This window comes from Carassius carassius, chromosome 36 (assembly GCF_963082965.1).
Source record: "Carassius carassius chromosome 36, fCarCar2.1, whole genome shotgun sequence".
NCBI lineage: Eukaryota > Metazoa > Chordata > Actinopteri > Cypriniformes > Cyprinidae > Carassius > Carassius carassius.
In genome coordinates, this window is record NC_081790.1 from 26,908,886 (window position 1) to 26,930,290 (window position 21,405).

Below are 21,405 nucleotides of genomic sequence, written 5' to 3' on the forward strand. Positions count from 1 at the left end.
AAAATCAAAATAACAGCTGAAGTGGTTAAAGGGCATTAAAGGTTGTGCGAATCTGTCACTCATAATTCAGGACAGAAACTTTATTAGTGTAATACATTTTACTTCACATGAAACAACTTTTTTAGAATAGACCTAGCACTGTGATTAAATATCAGTGTGTACATTATCAGGAGAAATATATTGAGGCACACTGAAGGCCGGACTTCAGCTTCTATCATCTGTATAAGTGTGCATTTTCATGACAGATTAAAAGGGATAAAATTAAAGAAGTCAATAAATGTGTATATATATATATATATATATCATCTGTAACCTCATCAGCCCAATTGTTTGGTGTTTCAAGACAACAGACCGTGTTCACACAAAAACCAACATCCATGAAAGAGCTGAAACTTATGGAAGCCCGTTTCTGCCACTCAATAAAAAAAAAAATTATCTCAAAATTTTTTGAAGAAGAATTGCGAGTTCATATTTTGAAATTCTGACTTTATAACACACAATTTTCTCACAATTTTTATATCTCGCAATTCTGACTTTCTTTTTCTCTCACAATTGCGAGTTCATATCTTGCAATTATTACTTTTATTTCCCAGAATTGCCAACCCGATCTCACGGCAATTCGTACATTTTTCACGAGGTGGCTTATTCATACGAATTCGTACGACCACAAATAGTACAATTCGGAGAAAAACAAGTCATAATTGCGAGACAAAAAGTCGCAATTACCTTGTTTTATTTTTTATTTAGTGGTGGAAACGTGCTTCTATAGAAACCCATCAGACACCAGTGCTAAAACGTGAAAAAGATGTTGTAGCTAGTCGCACTTTAACACAGAGAGTCACAGCTGGAGTGTAGGGAGAGGTTTATTCAGTTCTTTTAAAAGTGCCTTACATTAAGACTTGAGGTAAATCCATATGTAATGATGAAGAACATTTCAGGACTGCCTTTAAATATCGACTGATACAATTTCCCTGTGTTTTTGACAAGGTTTTTTTTTTATATACTCTTTAAGAAGAACATGGCACGTTACAAAATAAACCACACTGAAACTTCAGGGAAGATCAAAAACCAACAGACCTTAATGAACTGAGTGCTATCTTGAATCACAGTAGAGGTCCTTTTTGCATCGCTAACAATGTCATCGCTTAATGCTATAGCGCTATGTCATTTGAAAATCATTCACATATTAAACAAAAAAGAACAAACTTATTGCTTTTCTGCCAAACATTCTATAAAACACTTATTTATGTGCAAACTGTCTTGATAACGACTGTATTAGGCAGGGCACTGTGTGAGTGGGATTTCCGGAGGGGCGACTGGAGAAAGGGATTGGGGTTTTAGTACACCCAAGAGATCGGTACCCACTGCGGGGTTGAGGAGGCTCTCTCGATGGCCTCCTCCACACCCTTAACACTCTCGTCTACATCGTTGTTGATGAGCATTTCGTCGAAGAAGTGGCGGTATGCACCGAGGATGCTGTCGGATTCCTTCTGGATGCTCTGCACTGCCTCTGACTGAAAAGCAGAATGGAAACTTTGGTGGTAAAAATGAAAGACTGAGCCTTCGGGTCATAAGCATGAGTAGAAATTAACATCTGGGGCTTAAAGTTTGAAGAAATCAGTTTCTAACCTGATTGGCAGTGTTTGTAGGAGCAACGAACACCACGAGAGGAGCGAACTCTGCCATTCTGAGCACTTTCAGTGTCTGGAAAAAACCATTGATTGTCAAAGCAAGAATTAGTGATACGGGAAGAATTAGGTTCATTGAAATTGTAAAATATATGGGGTTCAAATGCTATGTTAATTACATTGATGTCTGACTTGACAGCGTGTCATTACCTGCGGTTCCACGTCCAGCACAGCGATTTTCCCTTGCTCGTGAATCTTATGCACCGTTTCGATCTTAGTCCCGAACATGTTTCCCTGGTGACTGCCGTATTCAAGGAGCTCATTCCCGATGATACATTTGGTCATTTCATCGTTGGAAATAAAGTAATATTCTTTGCCATTCTCCTCGTCCTTCTTCTGGGGTCTAGTGGTGTCTACAAAGACAAATGGTATGTTTTTATGATTCATTATTTTCTTCATGAGTATGTCTTGCCTTTTAGTAAATATATCCTCTGGAAACAAGTCTTTTTTTGAGATTATCTTAAATTAAGCTCTAAAAATCATTTATAAATAATAAAAAATCTATAAAAAATAGGGGCCGTTTACATGACAAAGTTTTCAGCCAAAAAGGGATTTTTGACTGTTCCTTTACACGACAACAAGCGTTTTGGGGACTGGAAATGCATATTTTTGAAAACGGCACCCATGTCATTTCCGTGTAAACACCCAATACAGGAATCTTTGAAAACGCTGATGTCATGCGCAGGCGTAGTACGTTTTAGGTACGTAGACATGCATAGTACGTGTCAATTTCAAAGGCAAGTGCGAACAAACATACACAACAATGGCGGAGTACATGTTACTGTTGATGATGCTCAAGAGTTTGCTAATGCTTCTTCAGCAAAGTGTGGATTTACTTCACCAATATTACGGACAACAGCTGAGACACAACATATACAACATATAATCAGCACTTTCCTACAGGAACTGTTTACTAACAAAGCAACACCGAAAACTAGTGGCTTGGCATACGTAATGCAGCATCATTGGCAATTTTCGCAAATATGTGTAATTCATTTTGAAAATGTTATCATGTATACGTGAAACTTTTAAAAAATTCAAGGTATAAACTTTTCAGTAAAAAAAAAAAAAAAAAAAACAATTAATAAAACTAGAGATCAAGAAAATCATTTTGAAGCGAAAATCATTCTTACGTGTTTTTTTTTAAAGCATTCAAAAATTGCAATAAAAAAAAGCTAGTTAGTTATTTGTTTTTTAACTAAGTGTTGAACTAAAATAAGTCAGTCTACAATATGTTTACACAGAAAAACAATGGAGAATCAATGGAGGGAAATGGAGTGTTTTTTCTAAGGTTTTCAAAGGTAATTTTTTTTTATATTAGAGCTGTGGTTTCTACCATAGCTACTTGTTTGTGAACACCGTGTGCACTGCTGGACGTGGTGTTTAGATGAGTATGTAAACTAGTGGTAGCTCAGCCAGCGTTTTCCAAAAGTAAAAATAAAAAGTTCTCGCCGGCAAGCTATTTTAAACTATAACAAACTCTAAACAACCTTAGATCTTCTTAGAGATGACATCACATTTGATTGTTTTTTTGTAAAAGTACTTCTGGGCCTTTATAGTATACAAAATGCAATTTGAAATAGATTAAATACGTGCAGCTTGTCAACTTGACAAGTTATGAAAAATGGCAAGATTGTAATATTTGGGTAAACTATGTTCACATAGATTTAAGACTGTATACGATTCAGATTGGCTCTCAGAGGTGGAAGAGTTCATGGTTAAGTAATGAATAAGAGAAGGCACGCAGCTGGACAATACATACGTGGAGCTGGGTAAGCAAACTTCTCCGGATATTTACTCAGCAGGGAATTTTTTATATGGCTCCTTCCGACTCCATGTGCACCTTTAAACAACAGCAAAAGAGCAAATAACACATTTTAGCCTGTACACTTCTAATTAACTGTGCATTTTCAAATGTTAAGATCATCGTTGTGGATCTATATTTTATCAAGGAACTCTTTTTTTATATTCCCATTGTGTGCAGAAATGGAAGTTGTCATAATTGCGTAAACATCTGACACAAATTACAACAAGTATATATATTTGCATTCTCATTTGCTCCAATGGACCCTTCAATGGTCATCAGCATTGTAAAACCTGCAAAATGTATATTTTATCTTCCTTCAAATATAGAAAATATATCTGATACTTTGAACTCAGAGACTGAGTATGGTTGTCAGAAGAGAGAATGATATGGTCACGCCCTCAATTTGTATTTTTTTAATTACAATGTAATTTTTTTTTTTTTAAATAATAACTGTGGACTTCCATTCCCAATAATTCCCTGCTGGTCTGAGCGGTGTCTAAGATAGTTATGGCGATGCTTACCGATGAGAACCAGAGTTTTTCTGTTGAATGCAGGCAGTCTCACTACCTCCTCATAGGATATTACATCAAGCTGGTCAAAGACTAAGGAAGAAACAAAAATTATTTAGTTAATGCATGACAAGAGCAACTGTCTGAGGCCTGCTTCTACAACAGCAGACACATGTTGCACTTTAACACAGACACCGTTTGTGCTACATACAGAAAATAAAGTGATTTCTGGGTTATTACATTGAAATATTTTATTTTAATTACAGCCATAAACTGGTAATTCGGAGGTGGCATTTGAGAATTATTACAACTTATCATTGTGAAATCTAATTTTCATTGGTAGAAGTGTCACCATCCAAAAAGTAATTAATCTACATGTGACTGAACACAAACCTAAAGCATATGCATGTATGTAAGCCTATTTTTCAAAAGATTGTTATTAGATGATTATTTCATAAATATGCACTGCATGTGATATGAGTTCACATACAGGCCTTAGAGGTGAGCCTTACTTACTTGAGCTATGTTTGGCAAGGTATTTGTCTTTGCATTTCTTCTTCTTGCCAAAAGGACTGCAGGACTGACCGGCTTCTCGTGTTGCTTTGCTTTTGCTTGCTACTCGCCTGAAAAACAAAACGACAGGGAGATTGTACATGTACATTACTAATCTCTCCATAACTTCAATGAAAATCAATCTGTCACCAAATATACAAAAAAGATGAATGCATGTCAGAACGTACCATTCCTGAAGTTCTGGAGAAGGGAGGAGTCCTGCGAAGTCTGTGGAGGAGTTGTCCACCTTTCCTTGCCACCAATTTGGATCCTTCTTATTGATAATTTGAATGATGTCACCAGTTTGGAATTTCAGGCCAGCTTCTTTGCACGGGATGAGGTCATCTTTGGTAGGGTCATAGTCGAATTGTGCTCTCATATACGTCTGCAAAAACATTATTTAAAAAACATTAGTCCCTCATAAAACCATTGTATGCACTTCATAAAGATGACTTATCAGCCAATCACTGATTTCTAAATTTAGGGACAGGCTTCTTCATGATCAACAAAAGATGCTGACCCAGGAACGTGTATTAAACAAAAAGAAAAAATATATATTTTTTTTCTTACTTACTGTAGAAGCTGTAACTAGCATCTTCAAAGAAAAAAACACCCACTAAAAATCCCTTTATGTGATACATTCATTTTTGCCTAATCTATTATTTTAGATAGATAGATAGATAGATAGATAGATAGATAGATAGATAGATAGATAGATAGATAGATAGATAGATAGATAGAAAGATAGATAGATAGATAGATAGATAGATAGATAGATAGATAGATAGATAATATCTACAGCTAGAACTAGTTACAGGCTAAAGATGGTAAGAAAGGCTCTAGATGGACCTACATGTTTAAACTTTACAGCAGCACAATGGTTACTTGTAAATGGTGAATGAGGACTGCCATCGCTCTACACAACATCAAAACATGTCTAATACATTTTAAACATCTGCAGTTCAGTTTGATGCTGTGTGGCCAGCAGATGGCAGAAGAAAGTTTGTACAGGTAGTTTCTTCATCTAAAGAGAAAAGTAAGTGTAGTTATCTGCTATTGATGCTTTAAATAGTCACCTGTGTCTTTCAATCAGTTTCCCATTCCCAAGATAAACACCAAACCTTAATTTAACCAAGGATACAGGATAGACAGACAAAGAAAGCAGTAATAAACTTTAAGTGTGTATTTACTGATCAAAGGAAAAAAGCGGGTTGAGTAGACTGAGAGCAATAATAATAAAAGCAAGAAACTGGTAAGACGTGACACTGGTTTCGTTATTTATTCATTTTTTTACTCACCTCACATGCCATGGGGCGACTTGGCTGATTGGGGATGATTTTCAATGTGACTACACCATTTGTGTCTTTCTGTAATGTTGAACAGCATCCAACAACATTAAATCGAAAGCAACACAACCACTGAAACATCTTGAAGTGTTCATTCTTCTTAAAAACTGTGTTAGTACTCAGGGAGCTATGGCTAATCAAACATTCAAGCTACCCAGAATTTAAAGTTCAGCTTTTAATAAAGTAGTTACACAACAGAAATTTGAACTGAAGTTTTATCTTCATACGAAATTCTAGTTAGCATTAAAAAAATACAGGATCTCTCAATAATCTAAGGCAGTCATGAAAATCCTCCTGCCAGTCATGAATGCTATCATCACAGGGCTCCAGACTAACATTTGAGAGCAGTGGCACCAGCGCTACTAAACCAGTTCTACAGAAGGTGGCGCCAGGAGTAGATTTGGTAGTGCTGGGGGTGGTGTGTGGGGGTATTCAAAATAAAGATCATTTAATCATAAAATCACTATTGTTTTGCATTAATAAGTGCAGTTACTAATAATATTTCATGTTTATTTTGTTTATTTTTACAGATTTGACAGTAAAGCACTAAGCTTGGGTTAGGATGTATACAAAATGTACTTTCATTAACAACAGTAACAGGTGCAAATCTACTTTTTATACACAGAAAATGTATGTATTCCACTCTTATTAAATGTACAATTATTTTTCTAACATATGGAACTGACCAAATTCTGTGATTATGTGTGATTTAGTAGTAGAAAATCGAAGAAACGGTTGTGACTTTTCTTTACTCATACACACAAATGTGTCAAACTCTGACAAAATCAGATTTCTTGCTTATTTGATATTTTATAATAGTGATTTTATAATTTCAAAATATAGAGGAAAAAGTACAAATGAATGACTTATAAGCCAATAAGTGGTTATGATGGTGATTTGATGCATATTTTAAAATTTTACATAAGTGTTTGTTTACCAAAAAGTATATTTTGTTCATCCCATTAAAAATAGCATTCAACCTGGATCATCTTAGAGCTTTAAAGTGCTGGAAATAGGTGTGTGAAATGCTTGAAAGTCATTGAAAAGTGTTTAAATTTCTGTCTCAAAAGGCTGCACAGACCCTGAAACAATGATAGAATGCATTTGACTATTTCTACCACAACACCATGGCTAAAGTTAGCGTTACCACTTCTGGTTTCCTGCCGTATGTCAGAGCTGTTTATAACAGAGACTGCAGAATTTGAATGATTCTCACTAGATCACTAGGTCTTGCCCGTGCGACCGCTCACAAAAATGAGTAACACCGATAGAAAAAATGGTTGCAAAATGTTGCAAAACATTAAGATATACTTTAGCAAATTAATGAATACTGTCAAGAGAGCAGTCTTACGCTATATTTCACGTATACACAACAACGTTTTCAAAACGATACACGTTTACACATATCTGCGAAAATGGCCAAAAATGCTGTGTTATGTATGCCAGACCAGTAGTTGGCGCTGTCACCTTGTTAGTAAACAGAATCTGTAGGGAAGTGACGATTATATGTTGTATATGTTGCGTCTCCGCTGTTGGTTGTAAATCCAGACTTTGCTGAAGAAGCGTTATCAAACTCTTGAGCAGCAACAGCAGTAACATGTACGCCGCCATTATTGTGTGTGTGTGTGTGTTCTCGCTTGCCTTTAAAATCGACTCACTGTCTACATACCTAAAACATACTACTCACGCTTCAATACTGGTCATACATCACCATTTTCAAAGATTCCCGTATCGAGTGTTTACACACAAACGATAGCTTGCACTTTGAAACCTGTTTTTAAAAATATGTGTTTTCAGTCCCCAAAACTCTGCTGGCGTGTAAACGAACAGGCAAAACGCATAAAAAGTTTCCCGTTTTTGGCTGAAAACGTTGTCGTGTAAACTTCTCCTTACACTAAACTAATTGCATTTAAGATAAGATTTATACATTTTCATTTATTTTCAAATAACATACAATTAAATGTCCAAAAATATTAAATTCAGTTCGCACTTAAAGTATATTTTATTAATAATAGGTGCTCTTTTTAAAAGTATGCTAAAATGTACTATTCTCAATAGACACTGTAAAGTGTGCCCAAAGACGAAAACACAACCCACCAGAATCTTCTGTAGCTGGTCTACACTTTGATTAGCAACACTTTTCCCATTAATCTCAGTGATTTCATCACCTTCATGTAAAGAACCTGTTAGAAAATAAATAGAAGGTTTGTCATTAGCAATTATTCATTGAGCTGTATGGAAACTGATTATTATTCACAAACGAACCTTGTTTGTGTATCATCCCTCCATGCAATATTCTCGCTACTGTACACCTCTGTCTTTCATTCAGCTTAAGAGTTACACCCTGAACAGACACAAAACCCAAATTTAGACTAGACATCTCCTGAATACTTCTTTTAAATGACTCAAGTAAATTAGACATCATTTTAAATGTTTGGATGAATCATTACTTTCAAACAATTGAATGACTCCAATGAGTTTAATTCTATACCTCTTTGTAATTTGAATTAGTCACTTTGAAACATTAAATGAAATGCATAAATGAAATAAAAAGTGTATACCAGTGGCTCAGAGGGGTTCTTCTCAAAGGCCACTTCTCGCATCTTGCTCGTGTCTTTGCCGTTCGTATGACCAGCGCTGCCGTTGGAGAAGACTTCCTGTCCTTTGCAGTCGTAACTCTGCATAGCGGCCTGGGAATGCAAACATGAAGCACATTAAGATCTGTATTACAGGTTTTGTCTTAGATGAATCCATATAACTTAGACAAGATATCAGACAGGAATCATAGATGATTTTGTAAACGTTTTACTTTTTTGTTTATAGGTGTAAAATAAAATGGTATGAAAAAGGATTTGAATTAAAGAGTCAGTGTGGACATCTGTCCTGGGTTAACGATTAAACGGTTACATCTTAACACTTCATTAAATCTTGCAATGCTGGGGACTGGTTGGCATGGTTATGTTATCTTGATTTCAGCTGACATGACTAAACAAGCTTCCTCTGAAGGTATAATGGTAGATTTGATTAAATATCATGTTAAACTGAGTGCTCCAATGCATAAGTTCTTATGGAGAAAGAGTGTTACAGAAATACCAACTTTTTATTAGTGATTTAAAATCTTCTTTCAGTCTGAAATGTATAAAGTGGCTTAATTATAATTGTTTGTTACATTTTTGTTCATACATATAGGACCAGATTCAGCACCAACACAAACCTTTTGGCATTAAAAAAAAATATTGTCAGGATTTACTAAAAAGGTGCAGTGAAAAATGTTCAATGAATAGAGTGAACAGTTATTTTTGCTGCTGACATTACAACAAACTACTAAACTACTACACTGCTAAATACAGGGAAGCAGGACAGCACTTTTAGCTCATCTTGTAGTTATTTTATTTATTTATTATTATATATTTTAATTGTCCACAGAGTGTGAAAACATATCTTGTTGGTCTTTACTGTAATGCTATGATTATAGGGTTACCATACCAGTGTAAATCTGGTAATCTCAAGCATTATTTATGAGCAAAATATGAGAGAGATGCTCAGGTTGTCAATCATCTGCTTTCACAGACACAGCAGTGGGCCTAAAGAGCAGCAGTCAGTCATTTCAATAATAAATTAATTAGTGAATAATGAAATAATGCTTTTACAGTGATCTTCACAGAAAATATCTTACACGTCTTGACAATGCATGAATGCTCAGGACAAAGTTTACACCACATTACTAGATGATCGGGACTTTAGACCTCAGCTCTGAGTTGAGTTTGATGACGCCATGACTAACAGAATGGTTTTACTGATCAGCACAATCCAGTTTCAGCTAGATATGATGATGAAGTATGCTCTTTTCATACATTATGAAATCCACAAAGTATTCATATTGGGGAATAAGAACAAGCTGTGCACAAAACGCTGAGACATTTCTCAAAATATCTTGTGTTCCTTTAAAAAAGCCATACGGTTTAGAACATCATGAAGGTGAATGAATGTTGAATGATGCTGTCCTTTCAAGTTGTCCTCTAAAAAATGAAACGGAAACTAGCGAAATATATTTTTTCCTCACTGAGTGTCATTATTAAACAATAAATGATACAATAAAACTATATCAGAAAAAAAATGCAGTCCCATTCCACTGTATATTTTTTGCTGAACAATAAATACATTTTTTAAACTAGCCAGAAAAAGTTTTTAATAGTTTGAAAAGTGCTTTTGGATGCAAAGCTTCCTATCACTATTAGTTGAGCCACTGGCACACTTTACCCCATAGCTATTCCTCATTTAATAATTTTTAGCAAAAATAACAGCACAGTTTTATACGTTGGCAGTTGAACAACATGTATTATAACCGGCCCTTTCCATTGGACCATGGATCTTAAATGATTAGAAACAGAAGTTTAGACTATACGAATTAGATTACTGCAAATGTCATGTTCAAAACCATAAGCAATCAATAACATTTCTTTTGAAAGAGGTTGTTTTGAAAGCAAAGAATGAGACAAACCATGCTTGTCTTGAGCAATGAATCATTTCAGTGATTTCACTTGACACCTAAAGTTTTAGTGTAAAACAGAAAAACATTCTTTGAAACCCTCAATCAAGTTTTGTCTGTAAACTGGTTAACGAAGGGAAGCCATTAGTCTGTGATAAAGTAAGAGCATGCAAATTTGACACAGTCCTTTCATATTTTAGATGTCCTCAAAGTCGGTTGGTGATTTAAGTAGGCTGATCTAACGCACATCTGGAGAAACAGAGGTCTCTATATGCTATCTGTTGCTGAAGTTTAGCCAAACATATCTTACATCACTAAATCTCGTCCAGCTCTAGTCTGCTACATGCAGCTAAGGGACAAACATATCAAGATACGATTAACATCATAACATTAACATCATGCTACACACATGAAAAACTTTTTCAGATCTACAAATAAAATTGATGTTGAACATTATATGATACTCATATGATAATCAACTATCATCAGATGCCTTTAAAGGCACAATATGTAATTTTTCTGCTTTAAAAATAGCAGAAATCACTATATCTATATTATATATATTTTTTTTTTTAGTTGTGTACTTACATTATCCCAACAGTTTTCACAAACTTTCAAATCCGGAGAAATTATAGTTTAATTAGAAGACACGGCACGTTTCTTTATTTCCGTTTTGTCACCCGTCTATGGCGTCATATAACCTTTGACCCCTCTAGTTTATCTAACTTCCTGCGGAACCCGGCGGAACGCCAAATACAAAGGTGAATAGAAGCAAAGAAGAGACGAAAAAGTAGTAGCTAGCCTTGATCGAGACTATTATATTTATATTGTTTATATTCGTATTTATAACTCAATCAATAACTTAGTTATGGATCATGATTATGCTTTGCCTGCACGTTCTGTAAAGCGCAAACGTACGGGTGAAATAAATGACCTGAGAAGGTTTTGGGACGAAGAAGAAACGAGACACGGGTAAATATTGGAGCTGCATTTGCAAGATAGAGAGAGCTTCGTGACAAGCTGAAACTACAGAGAGATGTTTGCATTCTAATAAACAGGTATGCATCCATTCAGCTAACTATATCTATCCGTATATTTTGTGAAACGATGATGTCTTGTGTAAAACGCAGACGGACTAGCTCTCATGTATAGTATAATGTAAAACCACATTTGTTCTATATCTAGCTGGATAAAGTAGCTTCAAATGCAGTTCACTATCTTGTTCGATATCATAGTATAAACGTAATTATAATCATTAACGAAAGGCGACCGTGTTTTTTAACATATATTACTACTAGCTAGATGGAATATTGATTTGATAGGGGTCTGATAATTCATATATCTCTCCGTTCGAAAAGACGTGATTGTCAAAATACTAAGTTAGAATGAGTGCAGAATGTGGGGAGTGACAGAGCGTGTTCCAATGACAACAACTCCCATGAGCCCACGCTCTTTCCCGACGTCATCAAAGTACGTCTTATGTTATTATTTTGATTGAGTGACCCCTGGTGGCCAAAAATCCCATACTGTACGTTTAACTAAACCTCCATGAGAAAAAATACAACTCATGATTCGTTTTAAAATGAGATTGTGTGTATTTCAGTTAGCATAAGGGAGAGTAAAGGTAAAGGGTTTTAAGACCGAGTCCATCAGTGTAAGTGAAGATAACCGGTCAAATGGGGAGTCCCAGGTCTGAGTGACTACATTAAGGTAATCAAATCACTGCTTTTGTGTTTCCTGCTCGTATGGATTCTCTGAAGAAAGCCATTTGCGCACACATAGAGTATGATAATCCTGAAACGCATATTTACTGACATCTGTTTACATGTAATTCAATCTGGTATAAAAATAGCGTCTGTCTGGACACATTAAGACCAGAGGTAGAAGTGCAAACTTAATAAATTTGACAAGATGCCACCCTTAAAAATAATGTGCATTTACTTTCAAATTGTGACATATTGAGATATTTATATAATTTTTAGACAATGCAAAATCTAAAATGATTGTACAAAGACCCCAAGGAGCCCAAAAGGTGATCTTGTACAGAATGTATATAAAACCTTTGTAGAAAAAAATACAATCTGTAAAAGATTTAGGCCTATAAAATAAATCTCAGAAGAGGCTTGACTCCTTTGGTATATGAACCAGTCATCACAGAGACATTTTTTGTGTGATATGAGTCTGTCCCAGCTGATAATCTAGCAACTACCTAATTAGGTTGAGTGAGTATACAGTAAGATCACCAAGCTTCCAAGCCGTGTCCTTAACTACTATGTACTTACATATACATTTGATATAATGCAGTTATCGTGCATTAGATGTTTTTACATTGTACTTATATTGGAAAATACAGTCTTGTAATTAAAGTGTTGACCCTTAAAAACCACCAAATTTGCCCCTAACCTTACCCATATCCCACCTAAGAAGCAGCAAAGGTGTTTTGCAATTCACCAAATTAAAAATGAAGGAATACCCACATTGCTATATACATTTACTTTTTTGAAATGCATTTTTTTTATTCTGTCTAAAAGTTAAAAAAATAAAAATAAAATGTAATGTGGTGCACCAGCAGTTGGAGATCAGCCCTCAGTGAAAGCCTCCCCTGATCTCGCTCCGTACTGCTGACAGCACTGTCCTCATCAGAGGGAAGTCACATGTTGGTAGGAAACAGCCAAACATCCCGAGCAAAGGTTGCGTGCCACGATTACGCTGATAAATCATCAATGCATGGGTCAGCTAAACAGAACCTACGAATGTGTGTCCATGCAGAAAGACATGTTGACTAAGGTCTTGTGAAATCAGCACTTCAACTCTGAAATATGAAGAGTTCAGTGTTGGCATAACTGAAGCTATTGCAGTTTACAGAGGTCATATCCTCCTGCAGTAAATCACATATCAGACCCTTGACTGTAATGCTAAAAGAGTACTTCATTTGTACAGTACACTCCCAAAAGTTTGCAGTGAAATTCTTTAACTGTGGGAGGCCCTAACACATCCTCATTCCCAAGAGCAAAATAACAGTTTGCGACACGATCTCCTTACATAGACTTCCTACTTTGGAGTTTCACTGAGTCAGGACTATCATGTGACTCAACAGACAAAGAAAAACCACCTCTGAATTCAGGGAAGTGTCATTGCATGGCTTAAGATGTTGAAACTATCACCTGATTTTCAGTGCTGAACACACACACACACACACACACACACATACACAAAATAAACAGCAACAATAACCAACACAGTCCTCTAAACATTGGGAATGATTTATGTTCAAACACCTCAGTTTGAAACTCGATGGTCTTTTTTCATTCATCTGAAGAAACAGCTCTGTCCTTTGAGGAGACATGTACTGCAGTGTGCTTCACCAAAACAAGTGTGATAGAGTCCATGACTCCTGCTGATACCTGCAGTATTTGGAGTCTTGTTTCATGCCCTGGGGAACAAAACACAACCCTGATCGATGAAGACTGCTACGAGCAACACGAGCCAAAACAACCCTAGTGAGTTTAAAAAGTGTCATCTTCCGAACCATGAACCCGAACCTAATCTGCACTGTTACTATCTACTTATCTTGACTGACTGGACTGATATGTGTTAAAAATATAATTGTGTACTTTATTTGTTTGCATGATTTGTTTGATGGTAATGCTAAAAGTTTACTGTTAATAAGCACGTTTTCATGGGGAATATCCTTCTCTAGTGTAGACCAGCTACACACACATGTGCTACGGTCAATGTGCTTATAATCAGCCATGTGTGAACAGGGAAGCAACATGTCTTGTGCTTTTATCTAAAGCAAACACAATGCTGGGACACTGTGTTATACACAAGCAGCTCCAAACTGTTCTCCAGACTCCCACCTTTATCTGCAGAGAAAATGACCGCTTCTATTTATAGAAAGCTCGAGCTTTCCAGTTTGACTAGTGAAGCACCCCTGCCAGCAATCTTAAAAACCTTAGTATTCTGCGGGTAGAAGGTTTAGTATTCGACCGAGATTACGGATTAAGTGATTGTCTTCATGATTCTCAATGCTGGTTAATTTACTGGCCCAAAATCTGAAAATCATTCCAATGGACAATATATTGAGCATAAAGTTATCAGCCAATAATAACAATGGACTGGACTGAACTGACTAATAATGGAAGCAAATAATATCAAGACATTGGAGCTTACACATTGGAACATTAGATTTTAGAATTGATTTATTAACCATCACGTTGGTAAGTGACTACTGGCTATTACATAAGTATAAATAATAATAATAATAATAAAATAATAATAATAAGGATTGTTCGCTTTTCAATGGGTCTACCTCAAACCATTAGACATCACATTTGATCAAGAAGATTAGCTAGAAGAATGACTTCTTATGGCAAACCAAAGTTAACATGTCTATTGTGGCTCCTAACACTAATCTAATCTTTACTACAGAATACTATTGTTTCCTCCTCATCATCAATGAGTTTATCATTAACCTTACACTTCACAACTGTAAATGTTTTAACCATGTTTGAACATAATGTCCCATGTACTGCTGGTTACACAAGGAAAAGGAGTTAATGACATTAACCCATAAAAGTGAAGAGCAGAGAGACTGATAACATTACTACTTTGATTAATTCAATTATCATTACAGCTATACAGGCTTCTAAACCAACATGATAACAGCTTATAAGAATGTTAGTTGAGATGTCGTCAGTGTCTCCATTGTTTTTCCAAGGTAGAGAAATAATTGAATTGAGCCTTTAACTGGAAGTTTCTGGTATTTTGGAATGACAAGCTATTTTAGGATGACATCAGCAAAAAGTAGAATCAGTTTCTATTAAATCATCATAGAGTAAAATAATATTTTCCAGGCACAGACACACAAAAAATAAAAATACAAAATCAAAAATCCCCACCACAATATATGAAATACTATAAATATTTAATAAGTGATTTAGAGCAGTTCACTAACCGGTCTGAGCGATTCTCCAGAGGATTTGACTGATAGGACGAAAGTTACTTTAACATCGAAACACAAGAAGCACAACACATAAAACTAAATGGAAATAAAGTTATGCATTGATTGCGTATATTTAGCTATAACTCATTTAAATGCATTTATGACTTGATTTTATTGAAGATTTACTTCACATGGACTACAAGGACACGTGAAATCACAACAAAACACATTAATTTAAGTTAATTTTATTTTGAGTTTTGGTAACACTTTATTTTAAGGTGTCCTTGTTACATGTACTAATTACTCTTATCATAACAATTAATTATGCACAGTTACATGCAATAACCCTAAGCCAAACTCTAATCCTAACCCTAATCATATAGGCAAGTAAGTAGATTACATGTAGTTAATTAATATTACTAAGTACTTAAATGTACTGTATAATTACACTGTAACAATGACATTTTAAAATAAAGAGTAGCCATAGTTTTTTTTTGGTACATATCTCATAAAAGGAAGTGACCATTTGATAAAAGAATCACCGAATTATTAAAAAAGAACGGTTCGAAAGAACCGTTTTACGGAAATGAGTTCCCCACTACCATTATGACGTCACGACGATGCGTCATGCCAAAATAATATTTGATATTCTATTCAACGCCTTTATATGGGACTCGTGTGAAATTAATTCTAGTTGTTTTGAAAACTATACCGACGACCTGAAATCGTCAACATATCTAATGGTGTGACGAGGAAAGTTGTTGTGAGAAAGCAGTGTGATGCTGATCTCAAACCGGGCTGCACCAGTCTGGACCAGAACATCTTTATCCTCCTTAGAGTACGTTAACTCTTAAATCTGTGACACTGATTTAAAAATAATAAATAAAAACACTATCGACACACACTGTCAGCGTCCGATTGTCAAATGTAAATGCTGAAATAAAGAAACGAGTCGTCTTCGTCTTCTGTGGTCGTGAGATCAGTGGTTTGTTTGGCGAATCCTCTTACCTTGTCTGACTTGGGTTTATTCTGCAGCAGCTGTTCCAGATAGAGATCGGAGAGAGCCGTTCGCGCGCTGTTCACACGCTCCAAAATGACAGCAGGTTCATTTTTATTGGAATTTAATGTCATGTTTCACAGTTAGAGGGGGAGGGCGTAGTAAAAGAGAAAAAAATAGTCTGGACCGAGTTGAGTCTGCTCAAGGTCCGAAAGGGGTTGGTCAGAAGAGCGATACGGCTTGATAAGAAAGCTTGAGATAGTTGAAGATAAAGGTTGAAGGATTCGGGCTCGAAGTCCAGAGTTTGCGCAAGAGACAGGACACAGCTGACAAAGCACATAAACATTAGTGTGAGGAGGGGGCTGGAACACTGCAGCTTCCTTTTAGAGTGCGCACTTACGTAGTTGCTCTCTCTGACAGACCGCGGACCCGCGAGCGATTTCTACTATGGCGAAGACTAAGCTCATGAATATTAATGACGTAGTAGCAGGAGTCCAAATTGATTGGCTGAAAGACAGAAGTTGGTAGGCGGGCGCTAGTTATCTATATTTACATTTAGTAATTTAGCAGACGCTTTTCCAAAGCGACTCATAAATGAGGACGATGGGAGCAATCAAAATCAACAAAAGAGCAGTGATATACAAGTGCTATAACAATTCTCAGGTTAACGCAGTACACATATACTTTTATATAATAAATAAAAAAGAAATCAGAATAGAAAAACAATAGAGCAAACAAGTGTTAGAGGCCTTTTTTGCTTTTGTTAATTGTATAATTACAAAAATACAACAAATAAAATAGAAAAAGATTAGAAAAGCTAGTTTTTTATTTATTATTATTATTTTTTAAGAAAACTAAAAATATCTAGTGAATTAATGGAATGCTGCTATTTAAGGAGTGGTTCATCAATATAAATCCTGTAATGTAACGGTTAGCCATCTGCTGGAGAGCGCTTGCCAGTCATCAGAGGGCACTCCTTGTTTGTGTTGTACTGGACTTCAGTTCCCATTACCCCTTGCACTTATTAGTTCTCATGTTTCCCAGCTGTGTGTCATTTAGTCTTATTAGTTACCATACCATGTTAACCTGTTAACCCTTGTTTGCTTCAGTGTGGTTTTCTGTTACTCTGTTTGTGGATTACCTTTTGCCTTTGTGTTTTAGGATCTAAGATTTTTTTTGTGGATTAATAAACTGCACTTGGATCTTATGTTTTCCACGAGTGATCTGTGACCGAATGCTGAAGCCAACATTGGATCCAGCAGATGAGTGGCATTCTCTGTTTTTCTTTTGGACCTGAAAATGGCATGATTTCAGTTCTTGTTGGTTCTGTGCCAGCAAGGGATGGAGGTTGGAGGTTTCACACAGTTTTTTTTTGGACTTTAGCGGTGGGGCTGTATTAAAATGATTTGGCACTCAATTACTTTTTTTAATGGTTGCCTGGATGAACCTTGGCCCCAGTGTGAGATGGAAGCTCTGTTTCCAAAGTTAAGTGGCACAACCAGGTCAGTCTGAGACATTGCAGTGCCCCCGGAGATGCCAAAATCCGCTCCAAATTCTCCAGAGAACAGTGAAGTTTCCCTATCACTACTCTGTAAATGTAGGGTGAAAAGGAGGAAGGCAGCTAATTCTGCTCCTGTGTTCCCAAATCCGGGGGTTCTGGACATGGCTGGACTGGCCATTGGGCATACCGGGCATTTGCCCGGTGGGCCGACGTGCTTTTTGGGCCGATATATCTCATACTCATACTTTTTTTCTTTTTTTTTTTTTTCTTTTTTTTTAACGGCCCATAAAATTTGTACATCGGCGGCCCATTCGTTTTGTTTTGTTTTGCTTAATTGGCGGCTCTGGGTTTGTGCCGGTGTAATGCATTGGTCAAAGTCAGTGTTAGTTTTTTTTTCTGACAGACCAGCCCATGAAACACGTAGATCAGCGGCCCATTGGCTCTTTTCTTGATTGACACTGGGCTGGCCTAATCACAACTTTAAACGAGTGAGCGAGCGGCAGCAGTGTCAGTGTGTATCTGTAAAAAAAGATGGAGAAGAAACGCAAGGAATGTGCAGATAAATAGCGTGAAAAAATAGAACCAGGCCCTTAAAGCAGACACTGTAAACTGTCAAAATATATGTTTTCTGAACTTCATCAGCTCCTGTGGCAGATGATGATAGTGAGGACGGAGGATCAGGAGAGAGATGAGAAAGTGTAGAGCCTGCGGTAAGCATAACTTCTTTCAAAACACTTAGGCCATGTCATGAGTGTAGATTATTTCCACATCTGCATAGTTGACGATTACCGCAATTCACTAGAAATTTAATAAGAGGCGTTTGTAAACCATGTTTTCCGCCAAAATAAAAGCTTGATGCAGTTTGCGTCAAAATAAAAGATCATGTGCTTATCTCTTTCAAGTATAGAAATTGGTACAACTAATTAAGAAAGTTTCCTTTATTTTTTTGTGCATTTGTTTTACAAAATATGGCTATTACGGTCATTGGATTAATATTATAACTATTATTATGTATAGGTGTAATGTAAATAGACACTGTAACTAAAAGAGGTTCGAATTTTTCTTTGTTTAATTTGCACACTGAATATGGGTTGGAGCTTTTAATTTTGAACTCTCAAAGTGCACCAGATTAATGAATTTAACATTAAAATGCACAAAATTTTCTCACGGGGGGCATGCCCCCGAACCCCCCTAGAAGGACCGAGGACACACCACCATAGTTTTAACAAAAATCCTGTAAGAAATACTGGTATTGCTATGCCACAGCCGCTTATAGCTTGTTTTAGGATTCACCGCTGTGGAGTATAGTTCAACTGTATTAATATATATACAATTTTGACTTATTTCATCTGTTAACTCTCACTCGTTCCTATACTCACTCATTACATGGCATTAGTGGTTTTAATGAATAGCAGTTGGTATGCATATAATTAAGGGCGTGCAAAGATGGGTGGTGTTTATGATCATATAGTGGGCCGGTCTGGGCAAAAATGCCCGGGACGATTTTTTGTCCCAGTCCAGCCCTGGTTCTGGAGGACCCGACTACGGTGGTTAGGGATGCACCAATACCAATTTTCCAGTACGCGCCCGATACAGATACTTTTATTTTTGGTACTTGCCGACAGTGGCATGCACAGACCTCCCGAGGGGAAGGAGTGAAATGGCGATACGAGGACACAATTGCAGCCCGGGAGCAGGGGTTTGGAGTCTGTATGGGTTTGTTCCCCCTGGGCTAGGGTTGGGCGATATGATACAAATATAACTATTCTTTATTTATTTTTTTTATTTCATGATTTCATCAAGATTCTTTGTCATGTTGGTTTTCCTATTTTATAAGCTATTTGAGCATCACAGCTAAACTCATTTCCCTATTATAAAGCTTTTAAGGTAACAAAATATGAAAAAGTAAGGTGGATCTCTAGGCCAAAGTGCATGTGTAAAGATAGAAATCTTTGTCATTTTATTTTTGTTATTAAAAAATTACAACAACGATACACATTACAAATACAGAATCTATACATAAACCTTGTGTTTTGACAGTACTAGCACAAAACATAACTTAGGTCAGTTATCAGGCACAGTTTGACGGGATTTTTAGATTGCGTGTGTAAGTGCTTTGATTGTGCTCAGAAAAACCACATGTCAAAAAAAGCACACGAATGAAACATTTAAGTAACCAGTAAGGCTTTAAACCAGATGCAAAATACATTTTCTTTTGTGAATAAAAGCAGTGTCCCTTGAGAGTAACTCTACCACTGAGTTAACACTGATCTTAATGTATATCGCAGTATATTGATTCGGTGGCATCAGAACTGCAGTTGATAGAATGTGCGCTGCAGCACAATACAACAATATTCCTTCAAAAGCGGATCGTGGAGTAATTTTTATCATCCACGATCAAAATATTAATATGCTACCCTCGGCAGAAATCGCAGACCGGACAGCAAGGGCACTTTAGCGTCGAACCTCAAAGGGGAGGGGCTCTAACCCCCCCGCCCCACTGTGTACGCCACTGCTTGCCGATATCAAGTACCGATATTTTTATTGCATTTGTACATTTTTTAAATATTGGGTACAGAAACCCAAAAATATGTATAATGTTAGCTGGTTAACATAATTTATTAAATAGATACAGTCAAACCTAAATTTATGTAGACACCTTCAACCTTTCTCACATTATCACAGTTTATTCTCTATGGTTTAGAAGATGGTAATAAAATATGACAAGAACTCAGTTAAACTGTGTCAGAACAAATTCAGCTTGATAATGTTAGATAACTTTGATAAAAAGGTATGTAATTGATTCCAATAAACCAAAAATTATTCAGACAGCTGTTAGTATGACAGTAATTACACAACTATCAATACTTAGTCGGGCAACCCTCAGCCTTAATGACTGCCTGTAGTCTCCTGGCCATGCCGTCACCCAGCTTCATGCAAACCTGAAGTTAATTTTTTTTTTCCCCCAGAACTGGTCTGAATAATTTTTGGTCCTAAAATTGTATCAGTTTTACTGGTAGTCTACTCTATGAAGATTTTTAGGGTATAATTTGTCAGAGTTTATTTTGCTAACCTCCCTTACATAAATGAACTATAGTTTCCTGCACAATCTAATTGGTAGAAAAAAAGTATTTATTGTTGGTTTCCTGTAGCTGTATCCCTTCTAGCTACAACTGTGAATATAACACCATCCATCCATCCATCTTCTTCCGCTTATCCGGGGCCGGGTCGCGGGGGCAGCAGTCTAAGCAGAGAACCCCAGACTTCCCTCTCCCTAGACACTTCCTCCAGCTCTTCTGGGGGGACACCGAGGCGTTCCCAGGCCAGCCGGGAGACATAGTCTCTCCAGCGTGTCCCAGGTCTTCCCCGGGGTCTCCTCCCATCTGGAACAGATGCCCGAGCCACCTCAGTTGACCCCTCTCGATGTGGAGGAGCAGCGGCTCTACTCTGAGCTCCTCCCGGGTGACTGAGCTTCTCACCCTATCTCTAAGGGATCGCCCAGCCACCCTGCGGAGAAAGCTCATTTCGGCCGCCTGTATCCGGGATCTTGTCCTTTCGGTCATGACCCAAA

The 21,405-nt window shown here is 36.7% G+C and overlaps 2 protein-coding genes across 2 annotated transcripts in view; one reads left to right on the plus strand and one right to left on the minus strand.

Moving 5' to 3' along the window:
* Positions 1 to 21,405, plus strand: part of LOC132117501 (protein sprouty homolog 4-like) — a 217,603-nt gene that overhangs the window by 60,664 nt on the left and 135,534 nt on the right. The gene's annotated exons all lie outside the window — the stretch shown is intronic.
* mpp1 (MAGUK p55 scaffold protein 1) lies at positions 846 to 16,722 on the minus strand. Its single transcript, XM_059526823.1, has 12 exons — positions 16,345 to 16,722; positions 8,464 to 8,592; positions 8,168 to 8,246; positions 8,000 to 8,085; positions 5,855 to 5,923; positions 4,745 to 4,941; positions 4,521 to 4,627; positions 4,017 to 4,097; positions 3,451 to 3,531; positions 1,839 to 2,041; positions 1,630 to 1,704; positions 846 to 1,514 (listed from the first exon to the last, which is right to left on the minus strand). Exons 1-12 carry the CDS (start codon positions 16,465 to 16,467, stop codon positions 1,338 to 1,340), a joined length of 1,407 nt encoding a protein of 468 aa, XP_059382806.1. The 5' UTR covers positions 16,468 to 16,722; the 3' UTR covers positions 846 to 1,337.